Source organism: Canis lupus, chromosome X, assembly GCF_048164855.1.
Source record: "Canis lupus baileyi chromosome X, mCanLup2.hap1, whole genome shotgun sequence".
Classification (NCBI taxonomy): Eukaryota; Metazoa; Chordata; class Mammalia; order Carnivora; family Canidae; genus Canis; species Canis lupus.
The window spans coordinates 16,331,362-16,357,399 of record NC_132876.1 but is presented as its reverse complement, the minus strand read 5'-3'; the positions used below and the strand labels follow the sequence as shown (position 1 = coordinate 16,357,399).

The window sequence follows — 26,038 nt, the reverse complement described above, 5'->3', positions numbered from 1 at the left end:
GTGGACTAAGGGAATTCATAATTAACGACTAGCATTTTGAAATATGGTAAGCCTAGGTGCTGGTCTTTAAATGTCTACACAGAATGGCCTCTTTAGTAGTCTTAGAACAGCTGATGAACCCTGGCTGCCTTCATTTATAAGGTAAAAATGGAGCTTGTCAGTTTTTGATAGCCAGAGTGGTGATTTTCATAAACAAAGCTGCTGTAAAAAATATGGCTTATTAGGTGTTTCACATGTCAGTGATAGTTTAAAAATTTAGCTCTTGAGGTTACATTTTCCTAAGGTGGAGTCTTGCTTTGATTCTTTTTTTTTTTAATTCCTCACTTCTAATAAGAGGAAGTGGAAGGAAATTTTGGTGTGAAATATGGTTTGCTGTTTAGGGAGTGATAGTGGAGTAGAGAAGAGTGAGTGAGTTTGTTTAATTTGTATTTAAACAGCGAGATTAAAGACTGGACCCAAAGTCTTGGGAACAGACTTCATTTGCCTGCTATTGAAAATCACACCTTTTTTGTTAAGAAAAAAATTGTTGTTAGCTAAGTAGATAACATTCATTCACAGGGTTACTGAAATACTCATACCACAGAAATTCCTTGTGTACTGTTACACATAATGTGTTTAATAAAGTGGACCTTTAATTTATTATAAGGTCTTGTGTGCTTCTGAGGCTGTTATTGTCACTGCTTTGATATTTCTTTTCTGTACCTTTAGTTCTGGCCTGCCTCGGCTTTCTTTCCCCCGCCAATCGGGGTGCCCTAATGACCTGTGCTGTTGTGTTATGGATCCTCCTGGGAACTCCTGCTGGATATGTGTCCGCTAGAATGTATAAGAGTAAGCACTGCAACTGTTATCATTCCAGTTAGTTGGTGTGTTAAATGTAGAAATTAAGAGGCCATAAAGGAAAACATTTAAAAATTGCATGGAGCATTTTAGTTTATTTATTTATTTTTAAAGATTTTATTTATTTCTTCATGAGAGACATAGTGAGAGAGGCAGAGACACAGGCAAAGGAAGAAGCAGGCTCCTCGCAGGGAGCCCAATTGGGAACTCGATCTCAGGACCCTGGGATCATGCCCTGAATGGAAGGCAGATGCTCGACCACTGAGCCCCACCCTGCATGGGGCATTTTAGCCAGTCTCTCAAAATATCATTGTGTCCTAGGTATAAAGTAGTTGTACAGTGAGCTGCATAAATTGCTATAATAACTATTTCTTTTACTTCCCCAGCCCTTAAAGGTGTTAACTGGAAGACAAATTTTTTGTTGACAGCACTATTGTGTCCTGGGTTAGTATTGCTTCTTCTTTTTTCTCTACACAATTAGGCTTTTAGACTCCATCTTGGAAAAATCACTGTATATGATAATAATGAGTAGAAAGGAGATGGGTAACCACTGCGTTTTCTGTAGTGCCAGCATTCTCTCCCTTTGTGGTATCTGCATTCCTTTCATTTATTTGTACATCATAGCCTCCGGTACAAAGAGATGGCCATGGTGCTGCTGTATTTAATTTTGATCTTTGGTTTGGAAGCAGATTTCATAAATGCACATCTTAGTTATATAGCTCACATTATATATTATGTTAGAATGGCAATTTTTTTTAAAGATTTTATTTATTTATTCATGAGACACACACACACACACACAGAGGCACAGACACAGGCAGAAGGAGAAGCAGGCTCCATTTCATGCAGGGAGCCTGATGTGGGACTCCATTCCGGGTCTCCAGGATCACACCCTGGGCTGAAGGCGGTGCTAAACTGCTGAGCCACCCAGGCTGCCCAGAATGGCAATTTCTGCACTCCCTTGTGTTATTCCCCCTTGTCACTGGCTTCTGTGATCATTTCTTCCCATTCCCCTAGTTCCTGCAGTGTCATCAGTGACTGCAGTTCCCAGGTAGAGTCACTGTCCAATTAATTGGGAGTGGGTGGTGCTGCCAGTAGCTCAGTGTGGCCCCTGATTATAGAGATGTGGGACCAGTGGTCACATCAGGGAGCAAGTGTCCGAGGTCACATGGGAAGTCAATGACAGACCCCAGGCTATAGATAAATGAATGTCCCCTCTGCATCCCCTCCAGGGCTCTTCCCACAGAACCTCACTGATGAAATGCCGACTCAGTTTGGGAGTTTCATCTCCTTAGTCAGCCTGGGCTACCATAACAAAATACCATGGACTGGAGTTGGGGTGGGGTTCAAGCAATAGAAATTTGATTGCTCACAGTTCTGGAGGCAGGGATGTAGGAGATCAGGGCACCAACAGGGTCTGGTCCTGGTGAGAGCTCTCTTCCTGGCTTGCCGATGATGACTGCCTTCTTACTGTTTCCCCACATGGCAGGCAGAGATGGTGAACTCTCATGTTTCTTCTCATAAAGGCATCGATCTCATCATGAAGGCCCTACTCTCATGACTCATCTAAGCTTAATCACCTCCCAAAGGCTTGCCTCCAAATCCCATTACATTGTGAATTGGGGCTTCAACATATGAACTGGGTGGGGTGGGGGGGACATAATGTAGCCCATAGAATGTTTCATTTCCAATATTCTTTCCTTGATATGTTATGAAGGACAGGTTTTTTTTTAAGGAAAAATTAGTGGATTATATCTTATTTGTCACGTGGTACTTTAATTCCTATTTGTTATGAAATTCCCATGTCTGTGATGCTAGGAGTATGTCACAATAACTGGAAGAGGTCTTATAATGAAAGTTAGACATAGTAAATTCAGTTATATTATATTCTGATTAGTGAAAAAGTGAAAGAAAATGCTTTAATAATGTTCTGTGACTGAGTATCATGCGATAAATCATGCAGTGCAGTGATGGGTTCTGTAGATCCATAATCATTCATCTCCACGTGGTTGGGTTCCCTCAAAACTCCAGGGAAAAAGATATGACATTGAAAGGATTGAACATTACAAGTTTGCACATTAAACAGAGAAACCTCAGAATTTTTTACATATTTAAACTAAGGACACCTTGAATAGAGCCATCTGCTTTTCCTATAACTCTTTTCAAGGGAACTAGAATGGGTGGTCTTTTCTGAGGTGAATGCTTTATTACATTTATGTACAAAAGTGATGTCCTTGACAATACTTTGGATATTTGTTGCTTCAAGTTCAAGACTCAGATGAATCCAAAACTGAATAAATTAGGCACAAAGTGCCATTGTGCAAAAGTCATTATACTGGATTGTAATACAAGGGATATTAAATCAAGAGCCAATCAATAAGCCATTCACTATTCTTTGTATTATTTTGTTACTCATTCAACATACTTATTATGTTTTTGTTTTGTTTTTACTAAATTTAAGGCATTATGCTAGGCACTATAGAGGAAAGAAACACAAATTGCCCCTGAAACTCTGCCTTCATGGCTTAAGATGAATAATGACCATTTTTCATCACACAGATGTTCTATCTTATTGTAAAAAGAAGTCATATCATTGAAATAGATGTAAAAGACTTAGAATATGCCATATCACTAAGCTTGATTAGTCAAATTAAATAATTATTGTCTGAAAGGCATTAGCATTTGCAATGCACCAATAGCTGCTTTCATCATGTTTTCTATGGGATCAATTCTGAAGAATGTTTTACACAGAAAAATTTAAAAATTTGAGAAATCCATAATAACACAGCTCAGGTTTACATGGATTGTGAAATGATGCAGTGTCAAGCCACAGCTTTGTAAAAGTAAAAACAATTTTGAATTTGAAAAGCAACTGGTAATGGTGGTTGTGTCCTGGGTGGGTTTTTGGGTGTCTGGGGGACAGTAGTGTGAAGGAGAATATTTATATTAGACTTGTCATTCTTTTTTTAAGCTTTTGCATCCTATACCATATGCACATGTTAACTTTTTATTTTTATCACTATTATTATTATTATTATTATTATTTTTAAGTAGTCTCTACACCCTAAGATCAAGACTTGAGTTGAATCAAGAGTCAGATGCTTAACTGACTGTGCCACCCAAGCACCCCACATATTTTTATTTTTTTTAAAATTTTAAATTTTTAAATTTTTCTTTTTTTTGTATATTTTTTTATTGGAGTTCGATTTGCCAACATGGAACACCCAGTGCTCATCCCACCTATTTTTAAATAATTTCATTATAAATAACAGTAACAACAACTTATAACTATAAAAGTGGAGAGGTAGTGATAGAAGATACTAGCACAAGCTTTAGCATCACACACATATACACGCACATACGCACACACATACATGTGCATGTGTGTGCCTGCATGCACCTATGCTCTGCACTCTGTACACACACAGCAGTTCATTTCCCAGTGCTGCCTCCTTGTAGTTACCAGGTCTTGATCATGTCGTGAAAAATACTGCAATGAACATAGGGGTACAGGCATCTCTTTGAGATCTTTGCCTTCTATTGTGTTCAATAGATATTTTCTACTGCACCATTTTTATTCCTATGACATTTCTTCTATTTTTTTGAATTATTTTCTTAGTGGTTCCCTCACAGATTACAATTAATGTCTCAATTTATGCCAATCTGGTTTGGGTTAATACCAATTTACTTTCAAGTTTATATGAAAAGTTTGCTTCTATATAGCTCCTTTCCCTCCTCCCTTCTTTTTGCTGTTATTGCCATACAGATTACATCTTAATACTTTGTATGCTTGTCAACACAGATTTATAATGATTGCATTATGCAGTTGTCCTTTAAAGGCAAAAAAAGAGCTTCAAAAATATTTACTGATTATGGGATGTTGGGCAAGTGATTTTACCTCTCTCATCTTGGCTTTCCTCATCTGTACTATGCAAATCATGGTATTAGCTACTTCAAGGTTGCTGTGAGGATTAAATGGGATAATGTGTGTAATGGATTGGAAATGGTGCCTAGCATTAGTGCTAGGTATAAATGGTAGCTGTGGTTATTAGCTACTCTTCACTTCTGCTGTCATGCCTTTGCTCATGCTGTTCCATCTTTTTGTAATCACTTCTTTGCAATCCTCCAATGCCAAATTTCTATTCTTTTTTATGTCCCAGCTCAAATGCCATCACTTCCATGTTCTGGAATGTACAGCGTCTATTATCATTACTATAACACTTATCACAGTGTTCTTTAGATTGGGGTTATTTGTGATATACTTTATCTAATTGTGCATTCTAAAACTCACGAGGGTGAGTACTATGCCTTATTCTTCTATATCTTTCACAGTGTGTAACCATGTGCCTTATATAGAGGATAAGTGCCTTATATGGAATAAGTGCTCAGTAAATATCTACTGTATGACTGAATCAAGTGAATAATTAAAAAATGCAGAACAGATTCAATTTCCTAGTTCTGTTAGTAGAACTGAATGCTATTTTAAAGCAATAAGGCAGGCATGATACAAAGGACATATTTCCTTGAAGTGGCTTAGGGGCTCTCTTAGGTAGATGGGAGAGAGAATCACAAGGTACTGACATTTCTATTTCTTAGAATGTGGTAGATTGACTCATAGTATATATGCAAGTAGCTCATACACTGCCATAACTGTGCAGTGTAAAAATTTCTTTAGATTTAAAAGTAGAAGCATTTAGGCTAAGGGACACGTATGCTCCCTAAAAGAAATTAAAGAAAGGAAGATAAACCATATACTTTTTTTCATGTAACCCCAAAAGTGGTGTGTAGGAAAAGGAAGAGGTAGCATACTTTGATGCTATTTTACAATTAGAAAGAAGCAAGTCTGAACTCCAGCACTTACTATTAGGCCCTCAATTTTAGGAAAGTGGCTTTGGGAAGTCCTATAACCTTCCTGATTGTGCATTTCCTTGTCTGTCATGCCTGTGTTGCAGAGTCGTTCAGAGAAGTAAGTGAACTAATGGATTGTGAAATTGTTTTGTGAGCTATAAAGGATGTTTGGTCACTCTTCTGTGTTCCTACTGTTCTGTGTTTATCACCTGCTATCGCATTTCCCATGTTGTATTGTAATTTATTTGTTTATCTCTGTCTCCCACTAGGCTGAGCTTTTCAGAGCAAAGGTTTTCATTTATCTTTGAATGCCAGGGCCCAACACATAGGTACTCAATAAATGTTTGATGAATGTGTGGATAAGTGGTTCAGGTAGGAGATGAAACCAGATGACCTCTTTGGTTTCCTTTTAGTTTTGCTGTTTAAGATTCCATGGAAAGGTCTAGAAATAATTAGATATCAACAAAGGAAGAACCATTTAGAATATAAAAACTTGAAACTGAAGGGCAGTCACAGAATTGTTAAACACATATTAACATTCTAGAGTGTACTTTCAAAAGGGAAATTGTTGAGACGGGTTAATTGAGTTTATGTATAAGAAGGGAGGTTATGATTTGTCAAGTGAGAAGTAATTTTTCTTGCCATGGGATGATAACAGCTGAAATGAACCTCTCAAAAGCTAGGAAATTTGGCAGAGGAATATTGTGGCTGAACAAATTCATTAGAGCAGAAAGGTATTAAGAAACATTTGAAGAAGTATGGTTAAATCATAGGAAACCAGACTCCCTTATTAAGATGCCAGAAACTAATGAGACCTAAGGTGGAGGTTTACTGTTGATGCATTTGTTGTTGTTTGAAAGGGCTCCAAACCACAGGAGCAAGTGTGAGCCTTTAAAAGCACAATAGAAGTACCTACTGACATAGGTTTAGTAGGCGGAAGAGATCATATACTCAGGGGGGAGGGTGAAGCAGATATAGTAAAATGAAGGAAGAAATGGCTGAAGTTGGTTTATAATGAAAGATGCAGAACATCCAAAAAAAATGATCCTGAATGAGAAATTGGAGAAAAATAGCAAATAGGAAGGCAGCATTAAATCCTAGAACTGGAATAGACCTTGAGAGAACTGCCAACTAAAGAATTAACCAGAGATTCCCTAAACAGGAGACCTCAGTGCCTTACCTGGTGCATCATGATGTGGCTGATGCCACATTCCCTCTCTCTGGTCTTTGATGGAACGTCTGGGGGAAGAGAAGATAGATGTGATTGGCAGGGTGGGTTCCCACCACGGAGGCTTTAGGATAGCACAGTGGAATGGAAACAGCTTGCTTTTTAAAGAATCACACACACCTGAATTAGAATCCCAGCTCTGCTTCTTTTCAGCTGTCTGACCTTGAGCAAATTACTTAAATATCCCTAAAAGATATTAAGAAGCCCGTGTATTAAAGTAACTCCTATTTTTCACGTGCCTGGGTTGTTCATCTAATTTTTCTTTATTTTTTACCTGTTCATTTTTTTTCTTTTTTTCCTCCAGTTCTATTGAGAAATAATTGACATCCATTACTGTATAAGTTTAAGGCATACAGCATGATGGTTCAGTTTACATATACTATGAAATGGTGACCACAATAGGTTCAGCTCACATACATCATATCATATAGATACACTAAAAAGGAAGAGAAAGAAGAAAAAGAAAAACAATTCTCTCCTTGTGATGAGAACTCTTGGGACTGACACTCTTAACAGCTTCCCTATCTATCACAGAGCAGTGTTAGCAGAAGGTATCATGTTGTACATTATGTCCCCAGTATGTACTTATCACTGGAAATTTGTACTTTTGACTACCTTCCTCCCCCTACCCTGGCCCCAGTTGTACCTTTTGACTACCTTCCTCCCCCAACCCTGGCCCCAGTTAACCACAAGTCCAATATTTTTTATTTATGAGTTTGGTTTGCTTTTATTGTAAAGATTTATTTGAGGGCAGCCCCAGTGGCTCAGCAGTTTAGCGCCGCCTTCAGCCTGGGGTGTGATCCTGGAGACCCAGGATTGAGTCCCGCGTTGGGGTCCCTGCATGGAGCCTGCTTCTCTCTCTGCCTGTGTCTCTGCCTCTCTCTCTGTGTGTGCCTCTTATGAATAAATAAATCAAATCTTTTTAAACAAAGATTTGAGAGAGATTAAAGGGTGAGAGAGAGAGAGGGAGCAAGCGAGTGAGCAGGGGACAGGGAGAAGGAGAGAAAGAGGAAGAGAATCCCAAGCATACCTCCCGCTGAGTGCAGGGGCCCACACCAGGCTGGATCTCACGACCCTGACATCATGACCCTAGCTGAAACCTAGGGTATGAAACCTAGGGTCATGATGCTAAACCAACTGAGCCATTCAGGCACCCCGAATTTGGTTTGCTTTTGTTTTTGTTTTAGATTCCATGTATAAGTGAGATCATATGGTTTTTGTCTTTCTCTAATTCCGTTAGCACAATGCCTTCGAGGTCCATCCATGTTGTTGCAAATGGTAGGATTTCCTCCATTTTTAGGCTGAATAATATTCCTCTGTATATATACACTACAACTACTTTATCCATTCATCTTTCGATGGGCGCTTAGGGTGTTTTCATTTCCTCTTCTCCTCCCCCGCCCTCCTCCTAATCCTCCTCCTCCTAACATTGTTAAGATATATCATTAGCTTTATGTTCCAACCCTTTTACTGAAATTTTCATTCCCACTGTCATATTTCCAATTCAAAAGAGCTCTTGTATTTCTCACCAGTCCTTAAAATGTCCTCTTGCTTCATGGTTGCAGTGGCTCCTCTGATCTCTCTGAGGATGTCAATCATAGATTTTTCTTTCTAAAGTTTTTCTTCTGAGCTTTAAGGACCTTCTCTAAGAGACTAGACCTTCAGTCTTCTGCTGGGGCCAGGAAGTTCTTTGGCTCTCCAGGGCGGGGGAGAGAATCTGAAGGTCTGTGAGTGCCTTAGGCTGACTTTCAACCAATCCTACTTTTATCCACTCCTCCCCTCCTGCTTACAGGGGCATCTGGTGCTACAAACACCTGAACCTTTTCTGGAGTTCTGTAGTATAACTTGAGTTGCCTCTAAGCTCTTCCTACAGACAACTTGGGGTACAGGTTTCCCAGTTCTACTACCTCAGTTACTACTTGTCCATTTGCTGTCTGCTTTCCAAAATTTGTTGCTAATGTCTTCTCTCCTGTATTGGACATCCTTATGTATTCGTGCCCCTTTATTTTTTTAAAGATTTTATTTATTTATTCATGAGAGACAGAGAGAGAGAGAGAGAGAGAGAGGCGCAGAGACACAAGCAGAGGGAGAAGCAGGCCCCATGCAGGGAGCCCGATGTGGGACTTGATCCTGGGACTCCAGGATCATGCCCTGGGCCAAAGGCAGGCACCAAACCGCTGGGCCACCCAGGGATCCCCCTATTCATGCCACTTTAAAGCTTCTTTACTTTTTTATCAGAGTTTTGAGGAGGGGGCAGAACCAAATGTGTGATATCAATCTGCCATCTTTAACCAAAGGACTCTCAGTGCTTCATATCTTTTACAGACATAATTTACATTTTAACCATCACCACATCATACAGATGCTCACCACTATGTACCTAGTCTCCTTGTCTCTAGTTTTTCTTCTCTCAGGTCTGTCCTTGGCCATCCTGCAGATCCATCTGCCAGGAAGACTGCACTATGTACCCCAGAGCTTTGAGTGTAAAAACCCTTCAGCTGCTTCCTGATGTTGCCAGCATCAAGTCGACGTTCCTTACCCTGATGTGCAAAGCCTCCCACAATCTAGCCTCTGCCCACCTTTTCAACCTCATCTTTTAGGCTTTCAGAAACACTCACATCCATACCCATACCCATACTTACCTGTAGCTTTGACCAAACTTGCCTGGAACAAAACAGGACACAGTAGCTGGGTGTGCCTGGTGATTTATCCAGTAGGTTGAGCAGCTAGCTGACATGTTGTGTTTGAGTGACTCATTTAAGCTCTCATTTTAAGTGAGCACATGTTGGGCTTGAGGCTCATAGCCCATTTCAGTCTAGGATTCTAAAATCTGTTTTTAGTATATGCATGCTCTTAATCATGTTCACTATATTGCCCATTGAGTTTTTCCATGGTGTATTACTCCACACCTTATTTATTTTCTGCTAGACTCTGGAGGTGCAAAGATGAGTAGGATGTGGAGATTATGTCTCATAATAAACTGCTGTCTTATTATATGGTATTGGGTTTAAGCTCCTGCTGAATGGCTGGGTTTTCACAGTGAGATTTAATATTCTCCTAGGGTTTAGCCTTGTCATTTATTATATCCTTCCCACCAAAAAATGTTCTGACATTCACATCAAATATGATTATAGCATTTTCCTGAAGGTGTATTGTTTCCTGACGACATTTTTTTCTCCCTAGTATCGTCTTTGTCGACCTCTTCATTATGAACCTGATCCTTTGGGTGGAAGGATCATCAGCTGCCATCTCCTTCAGTACTCTCATAGGTATCCTTGCGATGTGGTTTGGAATTTCTGTACCATTAACATTTTTGGGTGCATACTTTGGAAGCAAGAAAAAGGTAAATTTGTGAAATACTGCTTTTGACCATTGATGTCTAAAATAATCTCAATGTGTATATACATGTATATACATGGAATGGAAAATATACCATAGGTGAAAACTGTGAAGACTGATCATTTTGGAATAAAAGATTAAAAAATTTTTTAAAATGAAACACAGTAATGCTTCAAAAGACACTATTTAATGGGCTTCCTACTTTATGGATTGTTTATATTTCTGTCTCTCTCTGTTGGATGAAATTAAAGGGATAAATTGTTGGAAGGCTGACTTTAACAAAGTCAGAAAAGTAATAAGATTATATAGCAGGGGAAGAAAGCCAAGATACAGTCCCTAAAATGGAGCTGTTCAGTTTATAGGTTTGAAGTCAGCCTATTCCATGCATAGGGTAAAGGAGCAGGATACCAAAAAGACTAAATGAGGCCACACTGCAAAAGGATTGTACAAAGATATAGTGTGAGTTTGCAGGGGAGAAATCAGACAAGATCAAACAGGAGCTGGAGTTCCACACAGAGCAGAAAAAAGAAAAAGGTCTGAAAACTGACACATTTTAAGAGAAATTCTTTTTTTTTTCAATTTTAATTAAATTCTAGTTAGTGAACATATACTGTAATATTAGTTCCAGGAGTAGAATCCAGTGATTCATCACTTACATCTAACACCCAGTATTCTCATCACAAGTGCCCTCCTTAATGCCCATCCCCCACCCGCTTCCCTCCAGCAACCCTCCGTTTGTTCTCTATTGTTAAGAGTCTTATGGTTTGCTTCTTTCTCTCTTTTTCCTCTTCTCCTATGTTCATCTGTTTTGCTTCTTAAATTCCACATATGAATGAGATCACATGGCATTTGTTTTTCTCTGACTGGCTTATTTAGCTTAGCATAATATATTCTAGCTCCATCCACATGGTTGCAAATGGCAAGGTTTCATTCTTTTTAATGACTGAGTAATGTTCCATTGTGTCTGTCTATATATATATAAAGAGAGAGACAGATGAATGTCCACTCATCTGGGTTCTTTCTATATTTTGGCCATTGTGGTCATTGCTGCTATAAACATTCAGATGTATGTACCCCTTTGAGTTCGTATTTTTCTATTCTTTGGGTAAATACCTAGTAGTGCAGTTGCTGGGTTCTAGGGTAGTTCTATATTTTTTAAGATTTTATTTATTTATTTGAGAGAGAGAGAGAGAGCGAGAGAGCGAGACAGCGAGAGCACAAGCAGGGGGAGGGGCAGATGGAGAGGGAGAAACAGGGAGCCTGATGGAGGGCTTGACCCAGGACCCTGGGATCATGACTCGAGCCAAAGGCAGATGCTTAACTGAACCATCCAGTTGCCCCGGGTGGTTCTATTTTTTTTGCATATTTTTTATTGGAGTTCTATTTGCCAAAATATAGCATAACACCCAGTGCTCATCCCGTCAAGGGCCTCCCTCAGTGCCCGTCACCCAGTCACCCCATCCTTCCGCCCACCTCCCTTTCCACTACCCCTTGTTCGTTTCCCAGAATTAGATGTCTCTCATGTTCTGTCACCCTCACTGATATTTCCTACTCATTTTCTCTCCTTTCCCCTTTATTCCCTTTCACTATTTTTTATATTCCCCAAATGAATGAGAACATATAATGTTTGTCCTTCTCCGATTGACTTATTTCACTCAGCATAATACCCTCCAGTTCCATCCAGGTTGAAGCAAATGGTGGGTATTTGTTGTTTCTAATGGCTGAGGAATATTCCATTGTATACATAGACCACATCTTCTTTATGCATTCATCTTTTGATGGACACTGAGGCTCCTTCCACAGTTTGACTATTGTGGACATTGCTGCTATAAACATTGGGGTGCAGGTGTCCTGCCATTTCACTGCATCTGTATCTTTGGGGTAAATCCGCAGCAGTGCAATTGCTGGGTGGTAGGACAGTTCTATTTTTAACTCTTTGAGGAACCTCCACACAGTTTTCCAGAGTGGCTGCACCAGTTCACATTCCCACCAACAGTGCAAGAGGGTTCCCCTTTCTCCACATCCTTGCCAATACATGCTGTTTCTTGTGTTGTTAATTTTAGCCATTCTAACTTGTGTGAGGTGATATTTCATTGTGGTTTTGATTTGTATTTCCATGACGATGAGTGATGTTGAACGTCTTTCCTTGTGTCTGTTGGCCATCTGGATGTCTTTGGAAAATGTTTCTTCATGTCTTCTGCCCATTTCTTAACTGGATTATTTATCTTTTGGGTGTTGAGCTTGATAAACTCTTCATAGATTTTGGATACTAGCCCTTTATCAGCTATATCATTTGCAAATAATTTCTGCCATTCTGTAGGCTGCCTTTTAGTTTTGTTGTTTCCTTTGTTGTGCAGAATCTTTGTATCTTGATGAAGTCTCAATAGTTTATTTTTGCCTTTGTTTCCCTTGCCTTCAGCGACATGTCTAATAAGCAGTTGCTATGGCTGAGCAAAGAAGTTGCTGCCTGTGTTCTCCTCTAGGATTTGATGGTTTACTGTCTCACATTTAGCTCTCTCATCCATTCTGAGTTTATTTTTGTGTGTAGTGTAAGAAAGTGGTACATTTTCATTCCTCTGCATCTTGCTGTCCAGTTTTCCCAATACCATTTTGTTGAAGAGACTGTCTCTTTTCCAATGGATATTCTTTCCTGTTTTGTCAAAGGTTAGTTGACCATAGAGTTGAGGGTCCGTTTCTGGGTTCTCTTTTCTGTTCCATGGATCTATGTGTCTGTTTTTTTTGTACCAGTACCATGCTGTCTTGATGACTACAGCTTTGTAATATAGCTTGATGTCTGGAACTGTGATGTCTCCAGGTTTTCTTTTATTTTTCATGATTTCTTTGGTTATTTGGGGTCTTTTGTGGTTCCATACAAATTTTAGGGTTGTCTGTTCTAGCTCTGTGAAAAATGCTGTTGGTATTTTGATAGGGATTGCATTATATGTATAGATTTCTTTGGGTAGTATAGACATTTTAACAGTGTTTGTTCTTCCAATCCATGAGCATGGAACATTTTTCCATTTCTTTGTGTTCTCTTCAATTTCTTTCATCAATGATCTATAGTTTTCAGAGTACAGATCTTTTACCTCTTTGGTTAAGTTTATTCCTAGGTATCTCATTGTTTTTGGTGCAGTTGCAAATGGGATCGATTCCTTGATTTCTTTTTCTGCTGCTTCATTATTGATGTATAGAAATGCAACCAATTTCTATATATTGATGTATAGAAATGCAACCGATTTCTATACATTGGTTTTATATCTTGAAACTTTGCCGAGTTCATGAATTAATTCTAGCATTTTTTTGGTTGAGTCTTTTGGGTTTTCCACACATTCTGAGAGGGCTTTTTGAAATTAATTACTTCATATTGGAATAATCACCACAAAACCTTGTCCAGTCTCTCCCTTGAAACTGATAGGAAAGCATAAACATCCTTATTGTCTAGCTGTGTGCTTTCTAGTATCATGGTCACTAGCCGCATGCGACTTTCGAGTGCTTGAGATGTGGCTAGTTCCAAATTGGTAAATGCTGCAAGGAAGTGTAAAAAAACACAGTGGATTTCAAACAGAACAACAAAACATAAAACATCTATTTAATAATTTTTATATTGATGACAAATTTAACAGAATATTTGGGCATGTTGGAGTGAAATGAATATTTCATAAATTAATTTCACCTGTTTCTTTTCACTTTTTAAGATTTAGCTTGTAAAATATTTAAAACTGTAAGTATGGCTTGCATTACATTTCTATTTCACAGTGTTGGTCTAGCCTCTGACCACATGTCCTGTCCTGATTCAGGATTTTGTGTTGTGATTATATGTATATAAATTCACTTCAATTTCATGTCATTCTGATTTTCACTTAATTTCTTTTGGAGCAGTTTAGGTGTCCAGTTCACACAAACCAGATTCCCCGTCATGTTCCTCAGCAGACTTTCTTAACGAAACCACTTTTTGGCATCGTCATTGGTGGCATTTTACCCTTTGGCTGTATTTTCATCCAACTCTTTTTCATTCTAAACAGCATTTGGTGAGTAATGTATCTTCAGAAATCTCAAAAAAATCTTAACTGTTGATCAATTAATTTTCCTGTATTCCAAGGAGATTAAATTCTGGTGTGGTAAAACTTCATTTGCTCTCCCCCCCCAGCTTTATTCAGGAAATAGCGATCTGACCCCATGGGAATTTCTTAGGGAACTCAGACTTAATTCACAAGTTTTAAAAGACACTTTTTGATGGAAATTTCTATGCGAGTTTCCTTTTTTTAAAGTAATAACCTCTTGTTAAGCCTTTCCAGATGACTTAAAATTGGCTCACACTCTACTTCCCTGAGCCTTTGCAGGGGGTGGGGCAGGGGTGTCCCTTGAAAGGAGGCGCTGAAAAATGGGAAAAAGCAGCCCTGATGTGTATCTCTTTTCCATACTGACCTTCCATGCACGATTTCAGAGTTCCTCTGCTAAAAATACTTTGGGTCTTCATCTGTACTGAGCCGTAAGTAATGTTTTTCTGCTTTCCTTTCTGTCAACTGTTAGCTCTGGTGTCAGGATGCCTACTCCTTACAGCTTTCCTCTTTTTATTTGCCACTTTGAACCTGTCGTGGTTTAAGAATTTTGATCTGTAAAGTAAGAACCCGGACTCTCTGATGCAAACGCGACAGCTTCAGCTTCTCCAAGTCACTTTTTTCTTAATTCCTGATTCTTGACTGTATTCTGGTTTCAGGAGCAGGTCGAGTGGGGTGGTACTGCAGAGGGAGTTTTGGAGATGGGGCAAAGGCACCATAAAATCAAATGCAGTAGCCAGCTGTGTTTAGGACATTTTTCATCCCAATGCAATTTTTCAGATACAGCTTTCAAGTAATCAAAAGTTAGGCTTAATCATATCATGCACATTAATTGCTCACCTTTTAAACAACATTGTGCCAAATTTGTTTAAAAGATAAGCAATAAAATCTGTTACCTTGTCAGCAAATAAATATTTAACATGCTGCAAAATAGATTATAGCAACTGTGTTTTCCAGATGTTTTTGATGGGAGAATAATTTTAAAGTGAAAACTGGAAGTCTTCAGACAAGCTTTGTTTCAATGAAAAAGAGTGTGCAACTTTGTGTATGTTCATTATCTATAGAGATGATTCTCCCCAAGTCCTGTCCCTTGGCCTTGTGCCCAGGTATATATTCTGCAGGAGTTTTTAAAATGGGATATTGATTGGTTCCTCAGTTTCTTTTCTTCAGGAGGCTTTTAAAATTACTCCTCCCAGTTTAGTTAGCTCGGCTCTATAATAACGGAAAAAAAATGGCTTTCTTCCTCCCAAGTCTCACATAAATATAATCCACACATGAAGCTTTAAGAAGAGGTGTGTCTGAAAGTATATTTAATAGAATTATGTGTGCTGTGCTATCAAAACCTATTGGGGAAGGCTGCATGTCAATAGACCTTCAACGGCCAAGGATTTGAGTCTGTGATTTTCTGTTGTGTAACATAGTTGCTGGTATTCATGGTATTTGCAATTTTCCATTGCTAAAGGGAAAGTGTAGATTAAAATGTGCAGAAAGAAAATGATAGAGATAATGATGGGTCTCACGTGAATCCTAAATTGTATGAGCAGGGAATTATGGGTAAGTAGCCACACAGATGCGCACTGGACGAGATCTGGCAGAAGTCTGAAGCCACACGGGTCAGGGCATATGTTTTGGGTACTGGATGTATAGATAAAGGTTGGGAACGCATGGCTAAGGTTCGAGAAGTGTGGCCATGTCCCATGTGGATTCGGATCAGGCTCTCCGTGTATTGTGAAGTTAATTTTAAAGCTGTCATTTTCATTTTCAGGTCTCATCAGTTGTACTTCATGTTTGGCTTCCTTTTCTTGGTCTTTATAATTCTCCTGATTACCTGCTCAGAAGCTACAGTTCTGCTGTGTTATTTCCACTTGTGCGCTGAGGTAAAGACCTAAGAAGTGAACGCATTTTCTGTTTCCAAAACTCGCATTATTGGAATTAGAAGCCTGTGTTGAGCAAGAAATTGAAACAACTGCTAACTGCATGGTTTCTACAACATGGGATCAGTTTTATATTGTGTTTTCCTGATGACACATTTTGATTTTGATGCAGCTATCAAGTTAATGCGACTTTGATGGAAGATTTAAACAGAAAGCAATTTCTCTCTGGCTAGTTACAATAATTGCTGCATAATATTCAGTTAGCATAGAAAAATATAGGGAACTGATTTGATATTTAGACATATAAAAGATCTGGTTCAATGGTTTTTTTTTTCTTGACAATTAAAATTTTTACCACGTAGGCCAGCAGTGTGTTTTATGGGTTTGAGATTGCTGCTAAAGGCCCTTTCTCTAATTTTCATTTCATTGCCTTTTGGTTACCATGGACATAAATAACTCTGTTTACCCTACTCCACCCCCATTTTTTTTCTGATGTCATTCTGTATAACTAAGGTGGTAGTGAAAATTATTTTCTGAAAACCCCTACATTTTTCTTGTTTTGGTAGTTAAATGAGACTCTCTAAAGGTGACAATAGAAAGTTTAGGGAATGATTATCATATACATGATGTCTTAGAGCGTTTTCTTCTTGAGCGATAGGTAAAAGGATAAAAAACTTGAATTTTGTATATGTTATACTTAGCTTCTCATTAATTCTATGATACATTTTTGTCATAGAAAATCTGCAACAATCATGAATGAAATATACACCCATAGGCATATAATGTATATATTTCTATGTCTTAGGTGGGGTACATGGGTGGCTCAGTCAGTTAAGCATCCAACTCTTGATCTCAGCACAGCTCTTGAACTCAGGGTCGAGTTCAAGTCCTGCATTGGGCTCCATGCTTTATGTGGAGCCTACTAAAGAGATTAAAAAAGAAATGTTTTGGAGGTTCCCAAGACCACACATACATTTGGCGGTTCACTGGAAGGACTCATGGGACTCAGCACAGGGATGTATGCATGGCTAGGGCTGTTAGAGCCAAAGGACACACAACAGTATCAGCAAGGGGAAAAAAAAAACAGGTGAAGCCTGGGGAAATCCATGTACAGTCTTACTAAGCATTCTCTTTTCCATAAGAAGTTACATCAGGTGTACTCCTTTCTTCAGCAGTAAAAAAAAAAAAAAAAAAAAATAGGGATCCCTGGGTGGCGCAGCGGTTTAGCACCTGCCTTTGGCCCAGAGCACGATCCTGGAGACCCGGGATCGAATCCCACGTCGGGCTCCCGGTGCATGGAGCCTGCTTCTCCCTCTGCCTATGTCTTTGCCTCTCTCTCTCTCTCTGTGTGACTATCATAAATAAATAAAAATTAAAAAAATAGTAATATATGTGCAATGTTTGGGCCCAAGGAAGCCCATTAGAGACTTCGTATCCAAGGTCTTCATTAGGAGCTGGTCACATAGGCACCCTCTGCCTAGCAACTACAAAAATTCCAGACTCCCAAAAGAAAAGCAAGTGCTCATCATAAATCACAATGTACAGTTTAGGTATAGCAAGCCACTCTTATCAGTCAGGGAATGATTAAATGCCAAATTCCCAGATGTAAGCCAAGGGCCAACCTTGCAAGCAGGCCCCTCTAAAGATAGTAACTTCAGACCTGCTATGTTAACTGTCTTCTGCACTGTAAGTCCCCTTGACCCTTGCTTTTACAAGTGAAATTTCTTTCTTTCTTTCTTTCTTTCTTTCTTTCTTTCTTTCTTCCTTCCTTCCTTCCTTCCTCCCTCCCTCCCTCCGTCCCTCCTTTCTTTCTTTCTTTCTTTCTTTCTTTCTTTCTTTCTTTCTTTCTTTCTTTCTTTCTTTCTTTTGTAGGCTCCACACGCAATATGGGGCTCAAACTCAACCTTGGGATCAAGAGTCGCAGGCTCGACCCACTGAGCCAGCTAGGCACCTCTCCAGTTAAATTAGTATCAGTGGGAGTCTGTGGGGCAGGGTGAGGCTAACCTGAATATTGACCTCAGTCATGGTTCCATGGGTCCCGAATTGAGCTGGGTAAAATAAATCACATTTGCCATCAAGCTCTATCTGAAATTTCTATACTAACCTATTCCTACCTGGCCTGAGCCCAGTGCGGCTTTGGCAGGGAAATTGAAGCGACGTGAAAGCCTTCCAAGGTGGAGACACTGCCCTGATAGAAAGGATGTGTGCATTACAAGTGCAGACCCCGAGGGCACACGTGGTCTCCCTGGAAACAGAGGGTTTATAAATGTGAAGGCACCCCATGCAGACATATATTAGTCAGTGTCTACCACATTACATTTCTTATAAAACTTCCCCTTTTATTTCTTTTACTCCATAATCTAACACGGCCTGTTTTTTTTTTTTAAGATTTTATTTATTCATTCATGACAGACAGAGAGAGAGAGAGAGGCAGAGACACAGGCAGAGGGAGAAGCAGGCTCCATGCAGGGAGCCCAGAACGGGGCCTGTTTTGTGTGGTTTGTCATTACAGTAATTGCTAACCCTTTTATAATTAGATTTCACCTAAAAAGTTGTTTTTTCTGCTTCTTTTGCCAGGATTACCACTGGTGGTGGAGAGCTTTTTTTACCAGCAGTTTCACGGCTGTTTATCTTTTTATGTATGCGGTTCATTACTTCTTGACCAAACTTCAAATCACTGGCATTGCAAGCATCATTTTATACTTTGGGTACATGATGGTTATGGTCCTGATTTTCTTCCTTTTCACAGGTAACCATAGAATTATTTCACACATTTCAGACTCTCTGAAGAGACTTGGAGATAGTCCTAATGTAATAACCATCAATTAGCAATTAATGGAAGGAATAGGGAACAAAGTCATCATGTTCATTTTTATGCTTTGGGGATAAAAGATTGCAAAGCCTGGGGAACTGGAGGGACCTTATGTACTTAGCTTCCAGGTTGTCCCTTGTGAATGTCTTTAAACAGTAGGGATGTCTTCCAAAGCACAGAAAGGGTTATGTGTAATCACCTTTGAATAGCCTCCAAGCATAAACATTAACTGGCTTGAATAACTTTTAAATTAACAAAAATAGATTAAGTAAATGTGTGGTCATATAAGCAATTAGAGGCGGGGGACAAGATGTATACCTCTCAGGATTACTCATTTGGGGTTGTTATTTGGGTTTCAGATGAGATGGCAACTCTCATTTAGATTAATGCTTAACGTAGGCGACAAATTGAATGGTTTTTAAGATGATCCAGTTAGAGAAATAATTAAATTGGAGAGCTTGGAATCCTTTTCAGGATGAGCGAGGCAGCGTTCCACTCTATCTGCCTCACTTTTTTAAAAAATAGAGATTTTATTTTTAAGTAATCTCCATAAACCACATGGGGCTCGAACTTACAACCCCAAGATCTAGGGTCCCATGCTTCACCAACCCAGCCAGCCTGGCGCCCCTCTACTTGCTTCACTTTTAAGTTCTGGTTTTTGCTCAAGTCATATGATGTATGTAGGTCACTTGGACAAATTTCAAGTATTGTCTCTGATTTGAACTCTCAGGTTCAACAGATTCGTAAAAATCAACAGTGGAAATTTGTTAGAAATTAGAGACTTAAGGCAATTGTAAGTGTTACTTGAGAAACACTTGGAGATGGCTCATTTTTAAATATTGTATTACCTGTGAACTTCCAGTCTCAACTCCTCAGTACACAGAAGACTGTGCAGGATTCTTCTCATCTCTCCGACACTAGATGTTCTATTTAAACCTGAAGGCCTGAGAATGTCTCACCATTCTAGTCTAACCAGGCTCCTCATATGTTTTCCAGTTTTCCTAACTTTGTATTGAAATAGACACACAGAGAAGTGCATACAACATATGTGTGCAGCTCAATGAGTTATTGCAAAGTGAACCTACTTTTGTAACTACTGCCAGTGTTAATAAATGGTACATGATCAGCACCCTGAAAGCCACTTCTCTCCACTCACCTTACTCAAAGGCAACCATTCCCCTGACTCTTAGCAGTTCCCCTGACTCTTAGCAGCATGGATTAATTTGACCTGTTTTTGAATTGTGTGTAAATGGAATCCTATAGGATATACTCTTTTATGTCTGCTTTGTTTTCCTCAGTATTGTCAGTGCGGATCCTCATGATGTTCTGTGTAGATGTTGTCTACACCCCTCATGTCTTTTTTAAAAGATTTTATTTATTTATTCATGAGAGAGAGAGACAGAGACAGAGACAGAGACAGAAGCAGAGGCAGAGGGAGAAGCAGGCTCCATGCAGGGAGCCCGACGAGGGATTCAATCCTGGGTTTCCAGGATCACACCCTGGGCCGAAGGCAGCGCCAAACCGCTGAGCCACCGGGGCTGCCCACCCCTCATGTCTTTTGTTTTGGATTTCTCTCCTAGTGAGTGACTGGCTTTTCTATTTGGGTGATGTGCAGTTGGATGTGTCTCACACAGTGATTTCAGGCTTCTGTTTTCTTCAATACCGAGTACTTTGACTCAGGTTGCTTTTTTTCTGGGAGTCTTGGATGATGACAGCTTCTTTCCAAAGGTGGATAGACTCTTGAATGGTCACACTGCTGACAGAAATCTCCCATTGGTTGGCTCCACCACTTGCCATCTCTTCTGTCACACCCTACTGAATACTGACTCTTGAAGATTCCCAGTGATCCCTTAACAGATCTAATGGCTTTCTCTAGGTTTCAGTCTCCTTGGCTTCTGCAGCTAACTACTTAGCACCTATTCTGTGAAACCCAATGTGATTTGCATCACTCTGGGCCTTCCTTTGCTTCCCTTCTTCTTCCTATCACCTTCCTCTAACCTTTATACAAGGTTTAATCTTTAGCGTTTCAGTACCCTTTTTGTACCCTCTCCCTTTCAGAGCTCATTAAGTCCCATGGCTTTGTTTACCTTCTCAATGCTGACAGCTCCTAAGTCTGTATCCCAAGATATAACCTCTATGCGGTTAGATTCTGAACATTTGCACGTCCCGTTGGTACTGCCAACTCAAACACCCACTCCAGTGAGTGTAGCACTTCCTTTCCACAAGACTGACTCATTTTAATTTCTTTCCATCTTTGACCATTATCTTTTTTTAAAGATTTATTTATTTATTTATTTGAGAGAGAGAGAGAGAATGGAGGGGAGGGACAGAGCGGGAGGGAGAGAAAGAAGCAGACTCCCTGTGAGTGCAGATCCCTATGGGGGGCTCAATCCCACAACCCCAAATTTACAACCTGAGCTAAAAATCAAGAGTCAGATGCTCAACTGGCTGAGCCACCCAGGCGCCCCTTTGCCCATCATCTTTTTTTTTTTTTAAAAAGGTTTTATTTATTTATTTGAAATAGAATGAGAGAGCAGGAATGGGGGGGGAGGGTAGGGGTAGAGGGTGAGGGAGAAACAGGCTCCCTGCTGAGCAGCAAGCCTAACATGGGGTTTGATCTCATGACCCTGAGATCATGACCTGAGCTGAAATCAAGAGTCGGATACTCAATATTGACTGAGCCACCCAGGTGTCTCATGAAGTGTTTTTGACATCTATTTTCTAGAACTGTTCTTTAAGAAGCCCTATCTACTTATAGACCCTTAAATGGCATCTTTTTACATTTCATCATTGTATGTATTTTTTCTATTGAATTATTTTATTTTTTTCATCATCATTATGTTTTGAGGTTCACAGCAGGAAGCAAGGCTTATTGCTTATGTTCATGTTGTTTCACTTTTGAGGAAGACATCCTTAATTAAATCATTAGTCTTGAGACTATAGATGTACACAAAAGTACAGTTATTAATTGCTGATTACTCTTTCTTGCTGTAGACAAACACTTCTGAGAGGATTTTTCAAAAAAAAATGGCAACTTGAAAATTAGCAATATCCACTCATGTTAAAAATGCTGAGGAGTTTCACACTTATTTAGAATAATTATGCATTCATCCAAAGTTCTTCCTTGTGGTCACCACATTTGTCTTTGGTATTTGGATTCATCTGTGTCATTACAGCAGAAGGATATTGTTCACAGCTGTCATCTTTCAATATTGAGTATTGTGACTGTGTGGAAGATTATTTATATGCTAAGTATATTCCTATGTTGCTACAAATCCTATATTTTTATTTATTTTTTAAAAAATTTATTTATTTAAGTAAAATATACATAGGGCTTGAACTCATGACCTTGAGATCAAGAGTCACATGGTCTTCCAACTGAGCCAACTAGGCACCCCAAATATGAATCGTTTATATTTATCATTTGTAAGGCTGTTTAATATATTGAACAGATTGCTTAACTATTTCTTGCCTATCATACTTTGTTTTCTGTTTTGAATTATTTCCTTAAGATAGTCTGTGAAATGGGATAGCAGGGTCAAAAAGCATAAATGTTTTTATGGTTCTTTATGCTCTTCTGCCATTAGCACAGTGTATTGGGTTTCCCTACAACCTTGACTGGCATTGAGTATTATTGGTGAAAAAACAAACAAAACAAAACCCCAAAAGTGGCTTTCCTTTTTGTTAACACAGTACGTCTAAAATGGCATCCCATTGTTTTCTTCCTCTCATTTTTTGAGCCAAAGGAAGTGATGTGCATTGTGGCTGGTGTTCCTCTACCCAATTTTCATTCGGTAGCACATTTATAGATTTGTAAACAACATGTCAAAGAAGGATTAAAGGGACAGGGAGAGGGAAGATAAGTCATAGTATATCAACAATATCATCAAAGGGTACCAGGAGGGAAACCTTGTATTGTATAGGCTAAGAAAAATAAATTTAAGTGTGAGTGACTTGCCCCAAATCCTAACTGGTTTTAAAAAACTAGTTTAACAGCTGGTTAAGTTAGTTAAAAAAGAAACTAAGTCTGTGCATTACTGAGTAGCTATGCTCTTTTCTGATAGTTTTCCTGTGATTTCTAATAGATGCTCATTGATGGTTCACGTATGGATACTTGGTCTTGATTGGAGGGTAGTTAGTGAATTTTTATTTGCATCAAGTTGTGTTTTAGATATTAACAAATGAGTTAGTCTTTTTTTTTAAGTTTTATTTTTAAGTAATCTCTACACCCAATGTGGGACTTGAATTTACAATCCTGAGATTGAGTCACATGTTCTATTGAACTGAGCCACCCAGGTGACCCAAATGAGTTAGTCTTTGAAAATGAATTGAAAAAAAAAAAAACAAAAACAAAATGAATTGAAAGAATGTATTTTCATTTTGATAAGGAAGACATAAAATCACAATAACCAATTAAGATGTAACACTTAGGATTCCTTCTTTAAAAGTCTAAAGTGCTAGGTTGTATTATAATAATGGTATTTATAGCCTAATGTAAACCTTGGCATTGCTATTCGGTAGTAAATGAAATCTTTTATGTGATGACATATATATCAGGCAAGCAATGAAAAATGTTTGCATTTAGCCACAGTCTATTATTCAGCCATGGTCTATTATTCTAGAGCATTGTTTCTCAACCAGGGGTGAATTTGCTTCTTAGGGAACATTTAGCAATATTTGAGACATTTTTAATTGTCATGGCTGGAAGAGTGCTAGAGACATCTAGTGGGTAGAGGCCAGGAATTCTGCTAAGCATCCTACTATGTGCAGAACAGCCCTCTACAACAAAGAATTATCTGGCCCAAAATGTCGGTAGTGCCACTGTTAAGAAACGTTGGTCTTGAGTGAACTACTTGTGAACCTCACTTTTACTTAGAAATTAATGCTATTTTCAAAATACTGTTTTGATTGTCTCAAGAATCAAGTTTATGTTTAGAATCTGAGACTCTGAACCACCAAGCACCACGCAGTGATTGAAGCCAGTTTGGTACAAGGAGCTTTTAAGACCCAGAAGAAGTATTAGCCAAGTGCAGAGTGCTTCTCTGGTGGCTTTCTCACTAAGTGTCTGTGCTTTGAATATATTTTTATTCATTAAAAGAACTTAATGAAGCTCAATATGTTTTGAGAATGTCTACTGTGTAATATTTTATCACTAAATTAAAGTGAAGAATCCATGTTCTCACACAGTGTAAAATGAAATACTCTGAGGGAAAAGTCCAATTACCTCAATGCACAAATGTTAGCTGTAGTAGGCCCTTCATGTTTTACTGTACCGAGTTGTCTCTGCCTTATTGAAAATTTCAGTTCTAAAGGCCAAAAGATCAAAAAGGATAAAAATCTGTTAATGCCAACTGTTAACCAACCACCAAATATTTATTAAGCTTCTATGGGCTTGGCTATGTGCTAATAGGGACTTTGGAAACATAGACCTCATACTATTTGCTTTTTGTTGAGTTGACTATATGCCAACTATTTGCATGTATTTATCTCACTTAATTTTCACCTCATTATCTAATTATCATGAGGTGTTAGGTCATATTCTTCCCATTGTATGGATGAGGACACTGAGACTCAGAGAATTTAAGTGACTTGTTCAAGGTCACCCAGCTAGTAAGTATTGGAGCTATGATTCAGTTGAACCTAGGTTTGTCTGACTCCAAAGTTCATTCTTTTAAATACAACTTTCCATGTCTTCCTCAAGAGAGAGGCACTTTCCTTGAGCTGAGGCTAAACCAACAATCAAAGAGTGCCTATGGAATCTCCTCTGTGGTCCTCTGTTTGATCAGGTGGACTGCTCTTAATTGGGAGTGTTGAGATTGGTGCACCTAAGACAATGGAATATTGCCCTTGGGAATAGGTGATGAAAACAGAATACCTCCAGTCTTTTTGCATACCCTTTTTTGACCCTTGTTTCAAAAAAAAATAGATGCACACTCTTCCAGCTTTTCCTCCATAATAAATTCATTACTTCTTCAATCCCAGCTCGTTTTGGTTTCAATTTACATCTGTGGACTTAAATGCTAGGTGCTGTAGGAATGAGTAGGATGGAATCCTCTCTATTCTCAAGGATATTGAAAACTTGTGGCTCCCATTGTTTTTCCCAGTGCAAGTAGTTGCAGACCTACTCTAACTCTGGTCCTTTTAGTAGCCAGTATTCTAGTTTTGAGTATCATGCTAAAACATTTCAAAGGAAAGTAAGTATCCCATTCCCTAATGGTAAGCAGAATCTGCATTCTCTGGCATTCTTGTGTATTTTACATTCTGTGGCATCTCATACCTGAATTGATTTCTACTCCCTGCACCCCAAGCTTTTCCTGTCCAACTGCTGCTCATTCTTTGAGGTCTTTCTGCACAAAGCAGTTCATGGTCACCTCAGCCCATGTTGATCGCCCTATCCTAGAGCAATCGGGCAGAGTTGGCTTTGAGTCTTAGCTGTATTGCTTATTGGCTGGGTATTGTAAGGTAAGTCAACAGGCTCTCTGAACCTCTGTTTCCTTATAGAATGGTTAAAATCCTAGTACTTAACTCATAGACTTCAACTCACTCTGATCATACATGTAAGCACTTAGCCCACAGCCAAGCATCTAAGTATTTAATAAACAACAGATATCATTTTCTTTTTTTTTTTAATTTATTTTTTTATTGGTGTTCAATTTACTAACATACAGAATAACACCCAGTGCCCGTCACCCATTCACTCCCACCCCCCGCCCTCCTCCCCTTCTACCACCCCTAGTTCGTTTCCCAGAGTTAGCAGTCTTTACGTTCTGTCTCCCTTTCTGATATTTCCCACACATTTCTTCTCCCTTCCCTTATTTTCCCTTTCAGATATCATTTTCATCATTATTATCATCATTTATTATCATGAAATACAAATTTCATTCTCCAGCTTATGTATCTTCACTGGCTCCCAGCTGCCTGCCTAATCAAATCCCAACTTCTTAACTTGGCATTTACTATCTGGCTCTCACCTACTTTTGCAGTCTTTTCTCCTATAGGATTTTTATTTTTAATATTCCCTTGCTTCTATTTTTTTTCTTTT

The 26,038-nt window shown here is 38.9% G+C and overlaps 1 protein-coding gene across 1 annotated transcript in view; it reads left to right on the top strand.

Annotated features, from left to right (window-relative positions):
* Positions 1–26,038, top strand: part of LOC140628378 (transmembrane 9 superfamily member 2-like) — an 82,991-nt gene that overhangs the window by 45,858 nt on the left and 11,095 nt on the right. Inside the window, exons 11-16 of the mRNA XM_072817741.1 lie at positions 709–828; positions 1,224–1,281; positions 10,097–10,256; positions 14,132–14,280; positions 16,076–16,187; positions 18,762–18,933. Coding sequence (XP_072673842.1) covers positions 709–828; positions 1,224–1,281; positions 10,097–10,256; positions 14,132–14,280; positions 16,076–16,187; positions 18,762–18,933 — 771 coding nt within the window. The remainder of the gene's footprint in view (positions 1–708; positions 829–1,223; positions 1,282–10,096; positions 10,257–14,131; positions 14,281–16,075; positions 16,188–18,761; positions 18,934–26,038) is intronic.